Source organism: Taeniopygia guttata, chromosome 2 (assembly GCF_048771995.1).
Source record: "Taeniopygia guttata chromosome 2, bTaeGut7.mat, whole genome shotgun sequence".
In the NCBI taxonomy this organism is placed as follows: Eukaryota; Metazoa; Chordata; class Aves; order Passeriformes; family Estrildidae; genus Taeniopygia; species Taeniopygia guttata.
The window spans coordinates 69349882-69370449 of record NC_133026.1 but is presented as its reverse complement, the minus strand read 5'-3'; the positions used below and the strand labels follow the sequence as shown (position 1 = coordinate 69370449).

At 37.6% G+C, this 20568-nt stretch overlaps 1 protein-coding gene across 3 annotated transcripts in view; it reads right to left on the bottom strand.

The window, feature by feature from the left end:
- CDKAL1 (CDKAL1 threonylcarbamoyladenosine tRNA methylthiotransferase) overlaps positions 1-20568 on the bottom strand; it is a 374946-nt gene that overhangs the window by 230973 nt on the left and 123405 nt on the right. For all 3 annotated transcript variants that reach the window (XM_002191079.7, XM_072924178.1, XM_030265571.4), the window contains 2 exons: positions 17566-17614; positions 3656-3776 (listed from right to left, as the gene is read on the bottom strand). In XM_002191079.7, the coding sequence (XP_002191115.5) occupies positions 3656-3776; positions 17566-17614 (170 nt within the window). The remainder of the gene's footprint in view (positions 1-3655; positions 3777-17565; positions 17615-20568) is intronic.

The following is a 20568-nucleotide window of genomic DNA, read 5'->3' as shown; positions in this document are numbered from 1 at the left end:
CAACTGTCATGGTACATTAAGCAAATAGATTGGATTTCTCAATGAGAGAACAACAATCCTCAGAACAATCAAAATTAACAGTAGGAAAAAACTGTCCATTACTTAAAAAAAAGTTAAATAAAAAAGTGCCAAACACTGAACAAGACACAGGTCCCTGTAAAAGCAGAGCAATACCTTTTAAGGACAAACATCACTGTGTAAAACCTCTGAGTTGGCTCATGACTGACAGAAGTAGCACCTGATAGTCACAGGTACTCCATATCTAGTGGGGTTTTGTTTTGGTTTATTTTTCATTATTACTGTTACAGACTGCACTGTGTAGTGGAGACACAATATGTCTGTCCCTTGATAGGACAGATATGATTTATGCAAACAGCTGAGGACACTCATGTACAGCAGCAGTCTGGGCAATACAAACACAGAGGACACGTCCATATGTAGGCATGCATTTGTGCTTGGACAAGTACAGAAACAGTTCACAGCTACTATACAAGGACAGAAACCTTTGGCTCAGGAAATTTTTTTTCCTCCATTTCTGAGAGAAGAAGGAATCAATATAAGAAATCTCAAGTCAAAATTACCAAATTTGACACCATCTTGAGTTAAGACACAGATGAGAGATGTCTTAACAACCAGTATTTCTGGATATTCCCAAAAACTAAGTGGTCCTTCTGAACCCTCAGAAGAATAGTTCCAGCTGGCAGATGTCCATGTACATAAAGGAATTCATCCTACAGGAGAAGGAAAGGGGTTAACATGAGCCATGGAAGACTCCAGTGCTTTGGGGAGGAGGAAATATACATGTTCCAATAAGCCTTTTCTTCCCCTACAGAACTACAGAAGAGGCCAAGGTTTCATTAAAACCCCAGCTGGAAATGGTAATTCAGCACCACCTGCCCCAGCCCTGACTGACCTGCCCAGCCTCAGCTGCTGCCTCCACAGCCTATTCTGCACCAGGAGCCCCAGTGAAGCTCAGGTTTCTGTTCCCAGACCTGGCTTGAGCTTCAATAGCATGCCTGCCTCCAGTCCTGCACTCATCTCCTCAGACCTGCGTTATTCGGACTCTTCAGACCCAGGCTGTGGGTGATCATTTCATCACCCAGGCACACGGTGTGACTCTTAGGGCTGTCCTGTGCAGGGTGAAGAGTTGGACTCTATGATCTTTGTGGGTCCCCTCCAACGCAGGATATTCTGTGATTATGGAATTTTCCATGTCTGGGGCTGCTCATGGTTCCTACTTCCAGCCCCCAGTTTCGCCACATTGCTCAGGCCCCGTGGCACCAGATGTCCTGCTGGAGTGGGCACTGCCTGTGCTGGTGGCACCCTCACGTCCCTTCTCGGCCTCCCTCATGGAGAAGCCCTGCTCATGCTGCTCCCAAGTGCTATCATTTAACAGTATCAGACAAACATATTTCAAAAGAGGAAACCACTATTTTTATTGAAGTATTTTTTTACTATTTTAAAACCACCTAGTCTGATCTAAATTCACCCCTTAATAAAGATCACCAAAAAATACCAAAAACTAATCTTCAAAGTTTCTCCTGTCTCTACACAGAGAAAACTCAGTGGTCCAATGTGGTGTTGGTACTAAAAATTGACATAACCAGACTACTAAGGCAAAGCTGATAAAATTAACACAGTCAAATCACGGTGACTAATACAGTCTGTGTCTTGTTCTTGGTTCATTACATTTTTATATTTTCAGAAACTGCTGCGGAATTCTGCCTTTTAAAGCTATGCTTTGTTTTTCAAACCCACACCAACACACAAAAAAGTCACCTACAATACACAGCTGGAGAAGCTGGGAAGGGGGAATGGGAAAAGAAAGACAGGAAAACCCAAGCATCTGTATTTCAAGAGAGGAAAGCAGGCAATATAATACAGATTGAAATAGTAGTTAATTTAGATGCCTCATACAACTAATTTGTTTGTTTGAGGCTTTAAGAATGCTTTGGCTTTATCAAGTCATATTTGACTTTCTTCTCCATGAAACAGATATGCTTTTTGTGGTTTCCAGTATTTTTTAATATTGTCTTATGGTAGCAAGTACGTATTTAATTGACCTGAGAACAGCAAGAACTACTATACAATGTAATTTTTGTTTGTAAACTATCAGGTTCTAAAGGAAAGGGTTTCTAAGAGTAACTTCTTAGGAGATGTTAACAGTCAGCAGTTTGATCCATTTGGGAAGTAATTGTTTTTTCAAACAGTAAAAAAAAAAGTCTGTTTAAAATATATGAAAAAAAATGTTTCAAATGGTTGCTATGCTCATCAGTCACCTAATGCTAAATGTATATACCCTACAGTACCCTTGTATTAACCTCTGTAATTAAACTAGTAATAATCTGATATTTGAAATAATAGTATTTCTAGTTTTCCCCTTAAATTCATTACTATACATCAAAAGACATGAACAAGACCGTAGCTCAATTAGCTTACAATCTTGACAACATTTACAACCAGAAAGATAACGTTACACTGTGATAAATATTAATGGAAAAGGAAAATTTTTACCATCTGAAAGTCAGACACAGCAAATGTAAAAAATAGTTTTAATCATGAGAAGGATTTTGATTCGAAACGAAATGTTCACTGGAAAGAAAATAATGTAAAGAATTTAGAACATTCGAAGTAACTACACTGAAGAGCTTATATCCAGGCTTCAAAACCAATCCACGAACAAAAATGCAGTTTAAAAAGGTTTTATAATTTAGAAATATGACATATATTTACCAGGAGTCAGAGGAAGAAAAAGTAACCACACTAAGCCTTGAACTGGTATTCTGACCTAAACATCACACTAGGTTTCGCAGCTATTCTGAAGGCCACATTACTAAAAGACAAGGAAGTAAGAAAGAAGATATTATCAAAACTCCTCTGTGAAATGTTTATTAATGTGCTGAGATACACCACTTTTTTTTCTTTTTTCATTCTGGGCAGTAAGTTCACACCTACCTGGGATATCCAGAGCAATGAATTTTAAATTCAACCACCAGGGAAATTACTACATAAGCTGGAGAAGATGGGAAAATCAGAAGAGGACTTGTGTGATTTTTGTAGTTGCTGCTATGTTTCTTTTTTTTTTTAATAAATTAACAAAATTGAAGGATACCAACTGGCTTTGATAAAAGGAAAGCAGCAAGAGAAAGAAGATTAAAATAGATTTCCTCAAAGTACAAGTACAGGACAGAAAAATGCTTGTAGTCTTGTGGGGAAATGGGCATCCAGAGTTGATTGACAGGAGAGAGTAGCTTGTTCAAACAAATATAAGAATGAAATATATACATGGTGACTCCTTATAAACAGGTTAGAGGAGCAAGAAAGAAGTAACTATATCTAATCTAGCCATTAATACATCTGGGCTGACAATAACATCAGACAGATTTTAATGAGTTGCTAAAAATATTCTGGAACTACCATCTTACAAATCAAAAAATCACTGAGGGGGAAAAAAAACCTATAAATGCTCTTTTTGTAACCAAATAACCAGGGATTTATTTTCCAAAATGAATGCAATTTAACATCCTAAACTATTTAAAAGTGGTCATCCTGCCTCCTTCTGTGTAGCTTATGAGTAGTACACTAGACCTGCAGAAAGACATAAAAGGAATTCTTCTGCTTTACTGAATGTTTTGTAAGTTTGGAAGATTCTTACCCTGTATTGATGGAAATTATTTCTATAAGTGGATTCTTCCTAATCTTTGGCAAATCCAGTCGTGCTCCCCCCAAACGTTTTCCATTATCCTTTTTCTGACCCAGCAGCCTCACAGAATGACCTTCAAATTAAACAAAAAAAAAATGCAGTCATTACAAAGAACAAGTCTCATCATAGTTGTTTTGATTTGCTCTTCTTCAGAAGTAGTGTTTATATTTCAAAGATTGAAAATGAGAATGAGATGTAATAATATATTTCCATCATCTGGAGCATTTATAAAGAGACACTGACAGGTAAAATAAATCATCTTAAAATGAGCAAGTTATTTCATCCAATTATCTTTTCACACTTATACTTCCTGTTTTATATGATTAAAATTATCTAAGCAGTCTCATTTTCAGATTCTCTAGCAAATAGCAACATAGCAATAATATTTAAATCAGTTGCATGGCAGGATCAAATTATTCTTCCAAAAAATTTAATTCAAACCTAAATTATGAGGTAATAAACAACTAAATACTTTTTTAGCTTATTATATGGAGAACCAACACATTTCAAGGTTACCAGACTGTGTAAGTCTAAAAGTGCTGGGAAGCATATCCTCACATGTCTGTGGCTACCATGATTTACATATATTCCTCCCACACCAGGACAAGCGCAGGTCAGAAAACTGCCTCACAACTACTTTCCTGAAGCCATTAATATTCAGGGACTAAAATATAAATGATTTCACTAACTGCCTACAACATCAGTCATGCCACAACAAGCCCTATATTTAAAGAGCACAAATGATAGGGCTCACTGATATTTTGAAGCAAGAATGAACAATGAAGAATCAAAACAATTGTGTGTATTATTGCATAAGGTAGTCTAAAGTGTTCCCAAGTTATAAATGAAAGACTTGTATCATTTACTTCACAAAGCCTAGAACAGGCAGATGAGAGATGGCAAGTGAAAGCTAATAGTAGATACTTGAATAGAGTTGGAAAACAACAACTCAAACTGGCAGGAAAGAAAGCATGTGTCTGTTGAACTTGGAAAACTCCCTGACAGTAAACTCTACAGCTTCAGTCCATCCAATATTTCAGGAAAGAAAAAGCTAACCCTGAAACGGGAAAAGGGAGTGGGGGGGGGGGGGGGGAAGAAGAATGCATGAAACTATAAAGTACGAGTTGAGCACAGCAAAGCTTATGACCATTTCAAAATAATTAAAAGCTGTGTTACATCAAAGCTCCTAACCTATGTTACCAACACCTATTTACAAAATTAATTCCTTCATCAGTCAAAGCCTTTCTTCACTGCCTGTTCTGAGGGGTCATAAATTAGTTTTTGAGTAATGTGGCATTCATGCTCTTAATTTATTTCCTTGATATGGCAACAACAGCCTGGAAAAAAACCAACTACTTCTAGAATAACATTTTCCTCAAGTTTTTTAAAGATACATAAAAATTCTAAATCAAAAATGTGATCTAATGAACAAGTGAGCAGGATTGACCAGATAACATAAAGTTTAATACCAATAGGAGACATAATGGTTAATACTGATAGAAGGCATCATAATGTCGACAGAAAAAAAAAGGCATTGCTTCTGCAGTTGCAGTTGATAAAATTTCATTATATCCTGTGATGAAGTTAGTAATATGGTGCTTGTGCTACTAGCATTTGCTAAATAACTCACTTCTACATTTTCCTGAGAATAACAGCAATATCCTTGTCTCACAATACCATCAGTTATTTTCTAATCTAATGCTTCATTGAGGAGCTGCAAGCATGGCACCATTTTATTTACTTGTGCAACAAAAGAGAGTGGGTTAAACAGAAAACATTCCTTTTTTATTTCTTAATACTGTGGTTTATTTGGAATAAACCAGTTTATCCATTTTTAAATGTTCAGCTACATTGCCATACTAAAGGCATATTTGGCTTTATGGCTGAAAACACAGTGGAACGATACCCTGTAGTCTTAAAACAATTCGGTTTAACAAATTACCCAAAATTTAAAATTCACACACTAAGAATTGGGGTCAAACCACCATTCTTAAGTTTAAAAAACAAGATGAAAAAAACAAACCACAAACCCAACCTTCCCCCTCCCCGAGTAATATCTTAGTATGCAGAATCAGGGAGGCCTCATCTCCTCAGAACACAGACCCTCACAAGGAGAAGCCATGTGAATAACTGCTCTCTAACAGGAATTCAGCTCATGCTCTCCCTTTCTCATACTGAGAGCAGTCCTCAAACAGGCAATCACCCCCAAAAACACGCCACAAGATGAGGCCATTCTACAGATAGAATATATGGGGAGAATAAGACTGAGCTGCTTCTATCATCAGAGACTTCCTTTATTCAGGAAAGAAACCTCAGCTCTGTGACATCTCCCACATGATCCACTGAATGTTAACACCCATCGCCAACCCTGACCCTGAGCTCAGGAAATCTATGGCCTGACAATCAAAAACGGCAGCTTATTCTCACATAAAATACAATTCCCATATTCCTCCTGCACGACACTGAAGTTAGAATTAAAATGAGGCTTGTAAGAGCCGTGGGGTACTCAAGAATAACAACATGCCTGTACTTTTCAGTCCAGACACCAGAGGCTAAAAAAATGCCTCCAGTGGGAGACGATTTTTAGCAGAGTTTAATGCTTCCAGAAGACAAGCAGCACACACACATCCAACTACTGTGACTTGTGTGGCAGGCACACTTAATTATTTTTCTTACAAAGAAAACCCCCTCAATTACAGTATTTGTGACCTTAAATCCTTTTTCCTCTACTCTATACAAGGACTATTTTGTTCCATTTTAAGTAATCACTAAAGCATCTGTTTACAGAATTGTTACTATTAATAAAACATAACCTGATAAACACTGAATCACACTTTTTCATATGCTGTAAATCTTTTTTTCCTCATAGTTATTTCAAGAAAACTGACAAATAAATACTTTGCCATCTTCAACTAGGAAACGGCTAAATAACTTTTTTTAGATTGTCTAACTAGCACTATTAATCCCAGATCAACATCAAGTTTAACCAAAAAAGTAGTAATTTTAAATCTCATTCATGACCTCCTTTCAAAGCTTAGAATGGGACAAAACACTGCAATTAAGCTTTACTTCTAAAGCATTTTATCTGATTAAGTCACCCTCTCTCTGATTTTACAGGTTTCATAACTTACCTAAGCAAAGCAGGTGTCCCAAACTTAAAAGGAGTCTTTCTTTTCATGTTTGTTTTATTTCCTTTTTTTTTTTTTTTAAGTTTTGTACAACATTTTTGAAAACTGAGTTAATCACAAGTCTGTTAACCGTAATGATGAGTGCTCCATCTCAGATATCAAGCAAACACACCACTCCTTTTTTGAAGGCTCACTCTACAATACAAGCCTTGAAACACAGCTTAAAGACAAACAGATCTAGTCAGGTTAGATAGGAAAGCCTAAATAATCTAGACCTATTAACTGTTTCTCCTATAAAAATAACTTTTCTACTTCCACACAGTCTAGCAATAGGTAAAATTTCATTAAGCAAAAACAAAACCTCAAAAAGTTAATTGGTGGTTTAGGTCATGTATCAGAGCAGTTTTTCACTAATTAGTAGATAATTAATACAGATTACAGCATAACAGAATTACTAACCAAGTCCAGCAAGGACACTTGCAGAGCAGAATCACTCACAGCAAATGCAAATTAAATCAAGCTAGGAACAATTTAAAATGAACAAGAGCTCTCTAGTTTTCAGAACTGTTTAATATTAAACTCATCTTTATACAGAAGGCAGTAGATGCAATTCACGTTACTTGGCACTATCTGGGAGAAGGATGAGGTTGGAATAAATTAATAAGGATATTAAATCCTATTGTTAGTTTAAAAGAGGGCATTTAAATGTGTCTGCTTTGATCATTCAGTATGCAAAATGAAAATATTTTCAAGGTATTTGTTTTCACTTGTTAAAAATGACACAAAGAAGTAGCACAGTTTTAATGGCATGTACATATACCTCTCATAATAAATGTATGTGCTTCAGGATTGATGGAGAAGGCCCAGTCTTGAAATACAAATATATGAAGTGAACAGGTAATGGAATTTCTTTGTCATAACATTGAAGCATTAAATGTCCTGTGAACCTCAGGTTAACATCATATTCCTGTGGCCTAGAACCACAGAGCATGCTAATGATATTAGAGCAAATAGATTCAAATGGGACTGGTACCTTCCTAGTTTATTACAAGTATAAGTCAGGGGGAAGTAGCCTGGCTTAGTAAATTTTAGTAAACTTTACCTGGCTATCAGCATCCTATCAGACACTAGATCTATATTAACTATATTATATTAGCTTTCAAGTTCAGTGCAGATATGTCAAGCAGCTCAAAACCACAATTTTACAGAAAATCCTCAAAGATGCAGGAAACCCCAGCCTTGGCAGCAACAATTTCTATTGTCTTCTGTTTATTCTGTTACCCACTCTTTCCTTTTCCCAGTTACATCACTATGCTTAGAGGTTATTCACCATTTCCTGAAAGACTCTTTTTTTTTTTTTTCCTCAGCACAGTTGCCAATGCACTGTTCTGTACTTCTCAGATGTCTCTTACCAACCTGTCTGATTTTCTCCAGCATCAAGGAACAGGATTAAGCACTATTTTGTGTACTCTTGCACACATTCCCTTCCACCACTGTTTGGTTCTTAAGGAATTTAGAGTTTTCCTTCCTCAAGGTTAGCACTGGAAAAAATAGCACATAGGAGTAGTGTAGCTAAGGAAAGGAAGGTAGAAGCATATGAAGGAAAAAGAAAGTAATGCATTTCTTCAAAGAAAAATTAAAGGAAGAAGTGTAAAGAAACAATAGCAGTAATAAAGAGTGAAAGAAGCATCAAGAATGGGCAGATCATAAGTTCCTCTCCCATCTTTTCTCCCTGCCCTGCAGCACAAACATACTGTCCCACAGCAGACATGACTGATTTCAAAGGAATTCCCAAGCTCCCCAGAGCAATCACATGCTGTGAAACACACACAAGTGCAAAAACAAGGACACTAAGTGGTTTAGGACTCTGCTGTGTGGAAGCTCCCATCCAAACCAACCCCAGCTGGCCACCAGTACATTGGCATCCCTGAATGTCATCAGTGGCATTTCCTGTCCCAAGTAAATTTAGGGAGCAAAGAAAAGCCAAACCTAACTGTAAGGTACATGTCCTGCTCCTGACCAAGCAACTAATATAAATTATTCCTCTTCTAGATCAATGAAGATGGGAATGTTCTGTAACAGGCAAACTCCATCTGGTGTAGGCAGGAACAGGGAATAATTCAGACTAACGGTGTCAGAGTAAGTGATGTTTCTGCGTTTCACTACCTTGGGCCAGGCATGCAGTGCCATTAGGATGTTGATAGCCGGTGCTATGTTTGATCCAGTCTCTGCATTCGAAACTCTTTCATAAAAAGATTGCTTTCCACCCTATAGCAAATCAAAAAGCTTCGTAGAAATGTGCTGGAATTACTAAGCATACAGCACATTTGTAACTAGCTTGAAGTACAGAGAACTACTAAGTGTTGCACTTGGAATTAGCATCCAATAATAATACTGCTTTGGAAGACTCTGAAATGTGAGTGTCACATCGGTGAAGACAGGAGCTTTTTAAAATTCACTTAATGTAATTTCAAAAACAAGATATTCAGTAGAAAAGGTCCAAAGGTGTCCCATATTGCTAAAATTAATACACCACTTTCTCTCCATTAAACATGCAATATCTCTTTATTCTTGGCATGTCTCCATTGTATGACTCAATCATAACAATATCTGTAAGCACTAAAACTGTACTGTACAAGAAGTCATACAGAACAGAGGTAACTATTAACAAGGAATTACTGTCCATGTAAAAATTTCACCAAGTTAAATCAGGAATATAAGTATCCAAGAACATTTTTGACACATCTATAGTATTTTCCTCTATCACAGCAAAAGCACTTGAAATGCCCTATTTAAAGCACTACTGCTTTTTTTTTTTTTTTCAGGATTCACTAGCTTCATCCTACTTATTCTGAGATCATGAAATGTTATTGTCTTCTAAAAAAAGTGCCTGAACGTTGTATCTCCTGTGAGCTCAAAATGCCAGCCACAATTCCACAGCTCAGAAGGACAATACTAAGAATCGACTACAGGAAGAGTTCCCCTGACCCTCTGTCCTCACCTCTCTGTGAAGAAATGCATTTGATTAGGATCAAAGATTCTGCTCAAAACCTCAGGAGATCCTGGAGAGAAACTTCCACAGGAAAATACATTTTGAATCAAATGAAACAGGCTGCATTATGAGAAAGGGAAGTGCTGAAAGCAGGATTGTCAGAGCCAGCTGCAGCAGCACAAGTAATTTGCCTAATGTTTTGGGGTGTGCAGGATGAACACAAAAAAATTTAGCCTTAGAGTGAAATGCTGAGTTGAACTGCTCACTGTATCCAAAATCATGAGGTACTCTTTACATTTACCAGCCACAAGGATTCTCTAACAGAGCTAAACTCAGGTGAGTCTAACCAATGTGAACAGGACAGAAAAATAGGGATGCTGTATGATAGTCATTCACGCAAAGTGTGGAAAAGAGCACAAATGGGTTTGGAAGTAAAGGCACCTTTTGCTTGCACATCACAGGCTCATTTAACAATGAGCAATCACAATTGTGCCACTGAGATTTTCAGTCTGTTTCCCCCAGTTGCTTGTTTTCTTCTTCTGTTGCACTATTTATCTCCCATTCAATTTCTGTGAGCTACTTAACAAAATAAAGTCACAACAGTGACACTCATAATAAGGACAGTCAGTTTTATCAGATTTATAAATTTAATCAGTGAAATAACTACACTGAGAAAAAATAATTACTACACCTATCTAAAGTCCTAGATCATCTCACATACTTATTAGTCCCTGCATGTCCAAAAGCATTTGAACAGACACAGCAAAAACACCAATAAACTTTCTTGTAAGAGCAAAAACCAGTTGATGGTAGCACAAAACACTTGCCCCAGCAGGGATGATTTTAATGTTGAGCCACATAATTACTGATGTTTTACAAAAGCAATTAAAATCTGCCTTTGCAGAAACAGTTTCTCCACAATTACTGCATATTCCTCATCATGCTCTACATTTTTCTTTAATTTACAGTCTACAAAGTGGAACTCTCTGCACTGATAATAGCACAGATCATGGTATTACTATTTGGATCTCATTAGTACCCTTCAGTACATCACACTTTTAGTAAGCAGTCAGAAAGAGGCAATCAAAATGCAACCTGGTGTTCTCACTGAAGCATCTGGCCACATGAAAAAACCTTCATTTGAAATCCATACAGTGGGACACCTTCCAGCCAGCTCTTTTATAAGCCAATGCTTGTTGTCAAAGTATTTCTTAAAGAACGGAAGAGGGAAAAAGCTACTCCTTTGAGTAATGACACTCTTTCTACCCACAATGCTTTGATGACAACAAAAAATTTTAATTTTGTTTAAATAGGAATATCTCCAAAATTTCCAACCCAGGGCACACAAAACAGAGGCAGGTGACATGTATCACATTATGCCATTAACCTCAGTGATTGATTCATACAAATGAGCGATGGGTGAATCCTTTAATCACAGCCATGGCCTCAAGTTACTGACTCACTCTGTGTATTCCCACTGAAAACATTCTTTCAATCCCACCCAACCTTCTTAAGTCTGTCAAACACAGGCTCTAGCACAAGTTCCTAGAATTGTAGAATTCTTTGTTAAGGAGTTGGAAAGGACCTTGAAGATCATCTAGTTCCAGCCCCTGTCCCATGGGCATATCTGCCACCAGACCAGGCTGCTCAAGGCCTTATCCAACCTTCCTCAAACACCATTTTTCCAGTTAATGCCTTTACTTTTTCACAAGCTCAGTTTAAAAGGCAATTCTACCTCCTAGAAATCGCATTAGGGATGTGGTTCCCTCCTGGGGTATGTGGAGGGGGCTGCAGGGGCCTCTGCGAGGAGCAGCCGGGGCTGCCAAGTGCCAGACACAGCTGGCTCCAAAAGCCCTGCACAGGGCACGGTGGAACTCCACCACTGTCACAGGGGTAAGAAAGGGAAAAACGCTGCCTGGCAGTGAGGAAAGAGTGAGGGAATGCCCTGTGAGCAGCAAGGAGAGAAGGGGAGGAGGAGAAAGAGAAAAAGGAGGAGGTCTTGCGGGTGTCCCACTGGATTCCCTGCAGTGGAGCACGGAGCAGGAGCACGGAGCAGGCTCCTGGCAGTAAGTGCACGAAGGGACCCACACCGAAGCAGCCTGTTCCTGAAGGACTGCATCCCCTGCAGAGGACCCGCGCTGGAGCTTGGATCCCCAGAGCCCACAGGAGTGCCCCAGGCTGGAGCAGGAGGACAGTGTGGGGAAGCAGAATCAACACAGAGGGGCTGACCCGCAGCCTCCACTCCCCATCTCTCTGCACCACAGGGGAGGAGATGGTGGAGTTTGGGATGAGAGACTGAAGCTGAGCATGGGAAGAAGAGGGGTGGGGGAAGGTAGCTATAGTTTCTCACCATTCTATTCTATTTTTAATTGGCAATAAATTAAATTAGTTTCCCCCAAGTAGAGTCTGTTTTCCTCATGATAGTAACTTGTAAGTGATCTTCCTGTCCTTATCATGACCCAAGAGTTACCCCATCTTATTTTCTCCGCTGCCCTTGTGAGGAGTGGGAGCAAGAAAGCAGCTGGGTGAGGGTCTGGCAGCCAGACAAGGTCAACCCACCACACAGTGAAATAAATAAAATAACCCACCCAACACTGCCCCCCTCACCCCCCCTTTCTATGTCCTTTCAAAGGAGAGAGAAACAGAAACAGGGACTTGATGAGGCCACTACCCTCCTTCTGACCCTCCTTAAGCTGCATTTTGGCACAAACAGTCAGTTTCCTGACTGGGAGCCAAATGATACTTTTCCTCAAATAGGAACTCCCGACTCCTCCAATTTTTATACTTCATTTGGCCTGTCATCAACTTCTTAAGTCAAGGCTACTCTTCCCACAGTCATAGAAATTGGAAAGAGACTATTTTATCTACTGTTACCAGTAGATTATAGTGAAATCAAGCAGCACATACAAATGCTATTTAACACTCTGGCATTCATATACATAGAGATACATACATACACAGGTGGACAATCAGTATAAATTCTAGACTTTAGCTTATATATGATATAGGTATCGTTGATCTCTTTTTCATACAAACAGACACTGCAACTATCATGAATCCATAACTGCTAACCACATGATGACAATTAAACAGTTGAGCAAATAATGGTCAATGTTTAAACTGGGAATGGATGGAGAACTTCACCAGATAGGTCAACATGACTGAAACTGAAAAAGGTTAAGTATAAAGGGCTCAACCCTGAAGTAATTTCCTTCAGTTGTTTTTTATAATCAGATCTAATGACCCATTGTAAAACTGTGTTTTGTGAAAGCATTAGACAGATGCAATATGGACTAAACTCAATTCAACCTATGTCCCTCATCTCCCTGAGGCCTAAGCTAAAAGCAGACTGTACACAAATACTCTGGTCCCAGGCCTCCCACCCCCACAAACCCTTAATAACATGGGATTTGAAAGCATGTCTAGAAAGGAAGAGGAAAAAACCTAAATCTCTGAAGACCTAAATTCAAAGCTAGAAAAGAGGAATTTCTCCATCAAGCAGTTAGCATTTCTCCTTTAAAATACAGAACAAATGTCTTGCCTACTGTAAACTGTTTACAGCCAAGCTTGTATACACACACAGGCTTTTTTTAAAGACAGATTTTGTAGTGATTCATAAAAAGCTGATTTGAGCAGTCACTATGAAGACATTCTGCAGTTGCCACCAAAGACGAATCTTCAGCTTATTGGAGCATACCATAGAAACTGGTCATCCCAAGTAACTTTTATATTCTATACAGAAATTTTACTAAGTGATGCAACACACATCAATTATAGGCCTATAATTATACATGTATCTCACAGACACCACAACTACTTAGCAAGATTTTCCTAACATTCTATGTCATCTTAACACCTTATTGGAAAACTGAGCACATGAGAGAGTATGTTACCCTAATGTTGTAAAAATTGCTGTAAGCCAGACTTAACATTTGGGTAATGCGCAGATGAAGCAAGTTTTACTAAACTGTTAAATCAGAACCCTGCATTACAAAACCATTCTGTTTTATTAGGAAGACTGACGGACACACTGGCTACAAAATTGTGGCTGCCACTTTGACAAACTCAGTTCTGAAACCGTGAATGAATTATTTTGTCTAGTTCCTCACAGGCAGTATTAGAGGTTTCAGATTATAAATTACCATATCATATGAAAAGTACGTGAAGATGCCTTTAGTTAAAATATATCTTGGGACACAGTATAAATATTAATTAGACATGACCTGCATACAAATACTGCACTGCTATTGAAGATTGCTTCTGGAAATGAAAATTTACCTGCTAATTTACCTGCTAATTAGGAAATTTCAAAGATTCAATTCAACACCTGTGATAAAAGTTAGGATGGCATAAAAATGAGAAATTACTAAGCCTCTTAAAAGTCTCTCTCTCTTTCTTTTAGCTGTCAGTGCAACAACAAATGTGCACATCCTTCTTTTCCATTTTCTGATGAAGCAGGATAAAAAGATAAAGTCACATAAAAGGTGTTTATCAGAATTATCTCAATGGAGAGTTGGGAACTAACAGTTACACTGTCTTCACACATATGTAGTAAAGACCACCACAAAGATAAATTTCTTGAAACTACCATCTCTTGACCCAGCAAAATGGAATTGTTCTGAAAAGGTCTTCCTGACAATGCCCTTAAGACTGAGAAATAAAGCTAGAAAAAACCCTTTCATATTTCATACAAAGAGTTCTAAATAATTCCAAGAAACCAATTTTCTTTGGGAGTGCAGCAAGCTTTCAACCAAATCCAACAGAGAAGCCATTTTCATGAAAAACTGAAAAGATGACAATTAGGAGAAAAAAAAAAAAAGCTAAGGAAAAAAATTCTTTCTGCAAACTTTCCCTTTTTGTAAACTGTGTACTACAAAATTCAGGCATGAAGAAAAAAACTAAGGTACCACTTAAGAAATGAGAAGCCAGGGAAAGCTAGACTTTTAGGCTTAAAACTAACATTAACCTGTTTTCACCTTGGAATTTGTACAGAAAATCCAGACAACTCAGTTAGGCTGACCAATCTGCAGAGCTGTCCTACAGAGCATAGACACTATGAAGTCCACTTATTCAAATTTTTTAAACATTCAATATATAATATTTTTTAAGCTTTCAACATATACATAACCACATTACAAGAGTATACCACCCATGTGCAATCTTTAACTTTTCTTTAAAAAAAAGGTGAAAAAATGGTGTCATACAGCTAGGACAGACATTCAAAAGTCACAGGTGTAAGCCAGCTCTGAATTCCAAATTCATATTTAATCCCCTGTCCCACACCACCTCCATCTCCTGAAAGCATTCTGCAGAAGCTGTTACCCACAATGTAGACTCATGAAGACAAAGGACTACATTTCATCTGATCTAACACTCATTTAATCTTCTACCATGTATCTATTTTATATAATAAAATATTCTAATCAACAGTCCTGTTATCTAAAGTATTTCATTTCACTTCGATAATATAAGTTCACAGTTAGACTCTTCATAAAACATAATGAAAAAGAGCTTCACATTCTTCTCCATTAGTAGATTATTCCAAAATACACAAAATAATGCAGTTTCTTGAAGTAAATTAAAGAAATATAAGTAAAAATTCATCTTATTGCTGGCTTTTACCAAAGTAAGCCATTGTCATATGCAATGATCTTTGCCAACTTGATTCTCCTTCTGGTTGTACTTTTATTGTCACAGATAGGTTACAGTTGAAAAGGACCTTTGAAGACTTTGTCCAACCCTCTCACTCAAGGAGAGCCACTGAGAGCCAGTTCCCCAGGACCATGTCCACAGTGTGTGAATACAGCCAGGGATGGAATCTCTACTACCCACCTCCCTCATAACCTGAGCCAGTGCTTGGTCATCCACACAGCCAAAATGTGCTTCATGGTGTTTAGAGGGAACCTCCTGTGCTTTTTTGTGCCTGTTGCCTCTGGTCCTGTCTGTGGGCACCACTGAAAAGAGTCTGTCTCACTTTTCTTTGCACCCTCTCTTCAGGAATTTATATACTTAGATGTGATTCCCCCTCCCTGAGCTTTCCCAGGCTCTCCTATGAGGAGAAATGATCCAGTCTCAGTCTCTTAACCATCTCTGTTTGACTCTCTCAAAACAGAGAGCTGGTCTTCGTTATTTTTTTTTTCCCACTAGAACTTCAGAAATCCTGCATTCCATGACCTTTTGGGAAATCCCAGATGGAATTGGCACTATGTATGGAATTCAGCAGCTCACTTTCTCCTTCTAATTCAAATCACTTTTAGTAAGCTAGAAAGGAAAAAAAATCCTTCCAAAAATTCACACTTTTTAAAGTTTAAATGTTCATTAACATTGCTATGAACATTATTTTCCAGCATTATAACAATATTTAAAATGCAATAAAAAAATCCATTCAGTGAAAATCATTATTTTAACAGCTGCTACTAGATTATATGTACTCTTTAACATTCAGCCACCATAACCTGAGTAATTATGTTATCAAAAAAGCAATAATATCTGGAGTCAGTATAACTATTACAAAGCCCATTTTTGTAAAGGGAGGGCATGCTGACCCAGGTTATCATCTTACTCCCTTAAGAACCACTAAAATTTGGGAAAAAGCAGATAGGGATCTAAAATACTGTTGTAAAACTCATGAAGCATTGTCATTTCCAACATACTGTCATGAACACCATGATGCTTCTGGGAATATAGTTTGGCTTATTAAATTAAAAAAAATATGCACTGAATGTATTTCTTCTTTGTTTATATGGCAAAGTAGGTTCCGCCCCCCAAAAATAAATGCCGTAAATTAAGGATAATCTGGGAAAAATTTTGGTTGGGAGTACATAAAAGTACAGGTTTCAGTCATGAAAGCATTCAAAGCAACATGAAATCTTAAGGCCTTCAAACCACGAGTGCTAGAAGCTTTACACCAAGGCTTCTAGCACTTGGTGTAAGACACAATTTTGTGACAGAAGGTTTTGTTCCTTTTAAAAATTTGCACAGCTTTAAACTTTCATCCTGTAGTTCAAAAACAGAAATCATATTCCAGCATTAAAGTTACTGACAATGTCTTGTGGACTAGACACTTGTTTATATTGAAAGTACAGCCAATTAAACTAAACCTTGTAATTTAAAGCTTCATGGAACAGTAATTTTTATGGCCTGATAAGTAATGGAGACAAACTTAGGTAACCCAGAAAGACCCAGACAAATATATTTATTTAACAGCAAATGTTTACTGGTCAGGCTGCAGAAACAATACTGGGTTTTTTCCCTCCTTTGCTGCAAAGTAATAAGAGTACACACATGAACATAGCCAGAGAGAACAAGGAACAGAGTTACAAAAGAACATTAAACCAGAAGATAATTTATCTGCCCTGCTGAGAAGAGCTCAGGGAGGTAAGCCAAAACATCTGAAAAGAAGAAAATACCAGAGAACTAAACAAAAGAAAGTAGAAGTGTAACACTCAGTTATAATAGTGCAGGAGATTTATACAATATTCTACCTCAACCTACACTGATGAAATGATTTCCTGATGTCTCCTCTTGATCATTTACCTATGAAACCAACAGCCCACAGAGCTCCGTACAGAAAAGATCTCTGAAATTATCACTTATGCAAAGCATACATGACAAAGTATATCACTGCCCAAACATTCAGCTAGGGCGCAGAGTATTAGGGTGAAAAACAACACACCAGCAGCACTTATGCTAGCACTTACATGTTTCCAACTAGCTGCAATTAGTTTAAGTGTGATGCTTACCTTTAATAGTTTCCTCCACAACTTCTACTACACGATCTATCTGCTGAACCTAAAAAAAGTCAGAAAGTAAATACCTAAGTAGTCAACAACTGGACATACTTTCATATTAACTAGTCTTTCAAGAGTGTCTTCATCTGGATTAAGGGGTAGTAAAGAATTCTGTGCTGTGTTTTTAGCCAGTTTTTATTCTCTGGATCTTGGTCAATCTGCCAAAAATAACTTTAAAATTTACCACCCAATTTAAACCAAATTTTGTCCTCAAAAAGAGCAAGCTCACTTAAGTTTGGCAAAAATCACCAGATTGCTAGAAAAGAGTTGAGGCCTTAACTGCTGTTCATGGTCTGTGACAGGCAATGGTGAACCAGGCACTCAGCACCTGGGTGCCTCAAACAGCCAAAGCGCTCCCTCACCCCAGTCTCCACAGCACAATAGTAGATGGTGGAAAACACAACAAAAAAACTGATGATACTGTCAGGGCAGAATATAGGGGAGAAAATGAATGAGGTACCAGAGGGGAAAGACACTGGAACATAGGAAGAGAATAAAAATACTTTTGTGAAGTTTAACAGAACAAGACATTCTCCTGAACTTGACACAGGCTGTGTTTGGAAATGGAGAAAAAAGCCCTCATGATTTTCACAACACAGAATTATCTTTAATGACCATTATACAACGTCTGCAATAAAGACAACAAATTTATGTTTCAGTGTTACATTTGCCAAAATTCACCACTAATGAGATAAATAGTTCAATTATTTCTTAATAGATACATTAGTCTTTATTTAAAGTCAATGGCCAGCACACTGTAGAGATTTTGGCATATAAACTAAAAGGAATCAACATTAACACTGCAAAATTAAACACTCAGGAATTCTGGAAGCTGAGATTTTTTCCAGAACTTTTATCCAAACCACCTCTTCTATGTAATTCTAATATAGATATTTACATACACTGCAGGAAAGCCAACTTGTCACACTTCAGTTAGTTTGTAATTTTTCCACAACATTCATTTTTAAACACTGCTTCTCTAAGCTGTAAATTACATTAACTAGATTTAGTATGATTTTAGCAGTCTTTTCCTTGGAGTTTTTTTTCCATCTTGTTTCCCAAACAAGCAGAAAAGCAGAAGTTGCAGAGGCTTCAAGAGAAGTACCTGGTCTGCAACAAGGAGCCTGGAACTTGGATCCCTTGTATCAAAGCCAGTAAGTCTTATTGCCCTAAACCACTGAGTTTGTCTTTGCCTGTATATATAAGACTGCACAATCTTGTCTACTTCACATTCATTTTTTCAATCTGTCTAGCAGAAGTTAAAAAAAAAGCTCACCTATAGCTGGAGTCTGATTTTAAATTCCCAGCTGAAGTCAGGTCCTTTCCTCATCTGGGTGTTGGATCAAGTCCATGTCAAAGTATTTTTACTTTTCTTTTAATCTTTTGAAATACAGACTTTTAAAATAGGGATGGCCACAATTTTAGATTTCTAATACAGTATATTAATCATGAAGTCTAGAAATTAAGTTATATTATTGCTAATATCTGTATTTTAATAATTTTATTGAAAAAATAAATCTATTTAAATAATTTTCTGAATCACCAGCATTCACATTACAGACATACATATTTAGCAATCAACTTGTAAAGAAAGCACACATAAGCAGTCGTATGGAAGACATGCATATTTACATACTTATGTATATATCCATTTTGGATATAGTTTTAAAAATTATGACTCAAGATATTTAACATATGTACTTTCTACTAAGTGTTTACAAATAAATAGAAAAATTCCACTTAAAATAGAAGTATACACATTTAAAATTATGCTACAGACAGGGAGCAAAGCGTGCATTATATTACCTAAAACATTACTGCTATATGTCTCACTACTAGACTGTTTACATTCATAACCATTTTAGTAATTAAAATGCGAGTAATCTGGGTGGTTCATAACCTGAGCCACCAATTACTTTCTGCATTGTGCATCTGAGGAATTTTTGCATTGCTCCAAATCCCCTGTTGAATAAAGACAGAAAAAAACCCACCAACCATTATATTGCATCTTCATTTTATTGGATAAATTAAATTATTCTCAATATGTCTGTCAAGAAGATGGCTCATGTAAGTAATTAAAATTATAGGTCTGAGAGACAATGCGATCTGCACCCAGAAATGGATGTTTGTTCTGCCTTACATGTCATTTCTTACATTAAATATTTTTCATTTGATATTGGAAATTATTTGGCTAAAGCCCCAAGTGCTCATGAAGAAAATGTGGAATGCTTCCAGTCTCCATTTATGAAGCTAAAAGTATGTTAGAAAATGTGAGGTGCACCTGAAGTGAAAAGAGGAAAAGGTTTAATAATTCTTATCTGGGAAAAAGAAAAGGGGGGAGGGAGGATGAAAAAGGAAAAAAAAAATTACAAAGTCATAGTAATGAAATTTTCTTGAATATATAAATGCCTGCTGGATGCTTTTCCTCACATCTCACTAACCTTATGGATAATTCTGCTCTAGACTGGTATCAAAGATATGTGTAAACCTTCAGAGCAGAGCTCCAATAATGTCCCTCACCCTCAGGCATCAGGAAGTCCATGAAGCAGAGAGACCTCCTGGTGGTGAATGAAGGGAAGAGACACCATTCCTCAACATTTCTTTGCAGAGTGTCTCAAAAAACCAACGCCCCAGGACTGACAGCAGGACACCACTGCTGGGTGTGGTTAGTGCACCCTACTTGGTTTCACAGATCTTGTGGACCTTAGTTCCAGCGTAGTTAAGTACATTTTGGATCTCATGTCCGCTTCAAATGGTTCTCCATTAGGCAGAACGGAGCTGACAGCTGAGTAGAACAATGCAAAAAGAAAAAAAAAAAAAAGAAACAAAACACTCAACAACCACAAATCAGGGCTGGTGCAGAAATCTGGGCTGAGATTGATATGGGCCAAGAGCATAGGCAGGGCTCACGAGCCCATGGAAGAGTAGCCAAATGGCCAAAGCAGGAAACTCAGG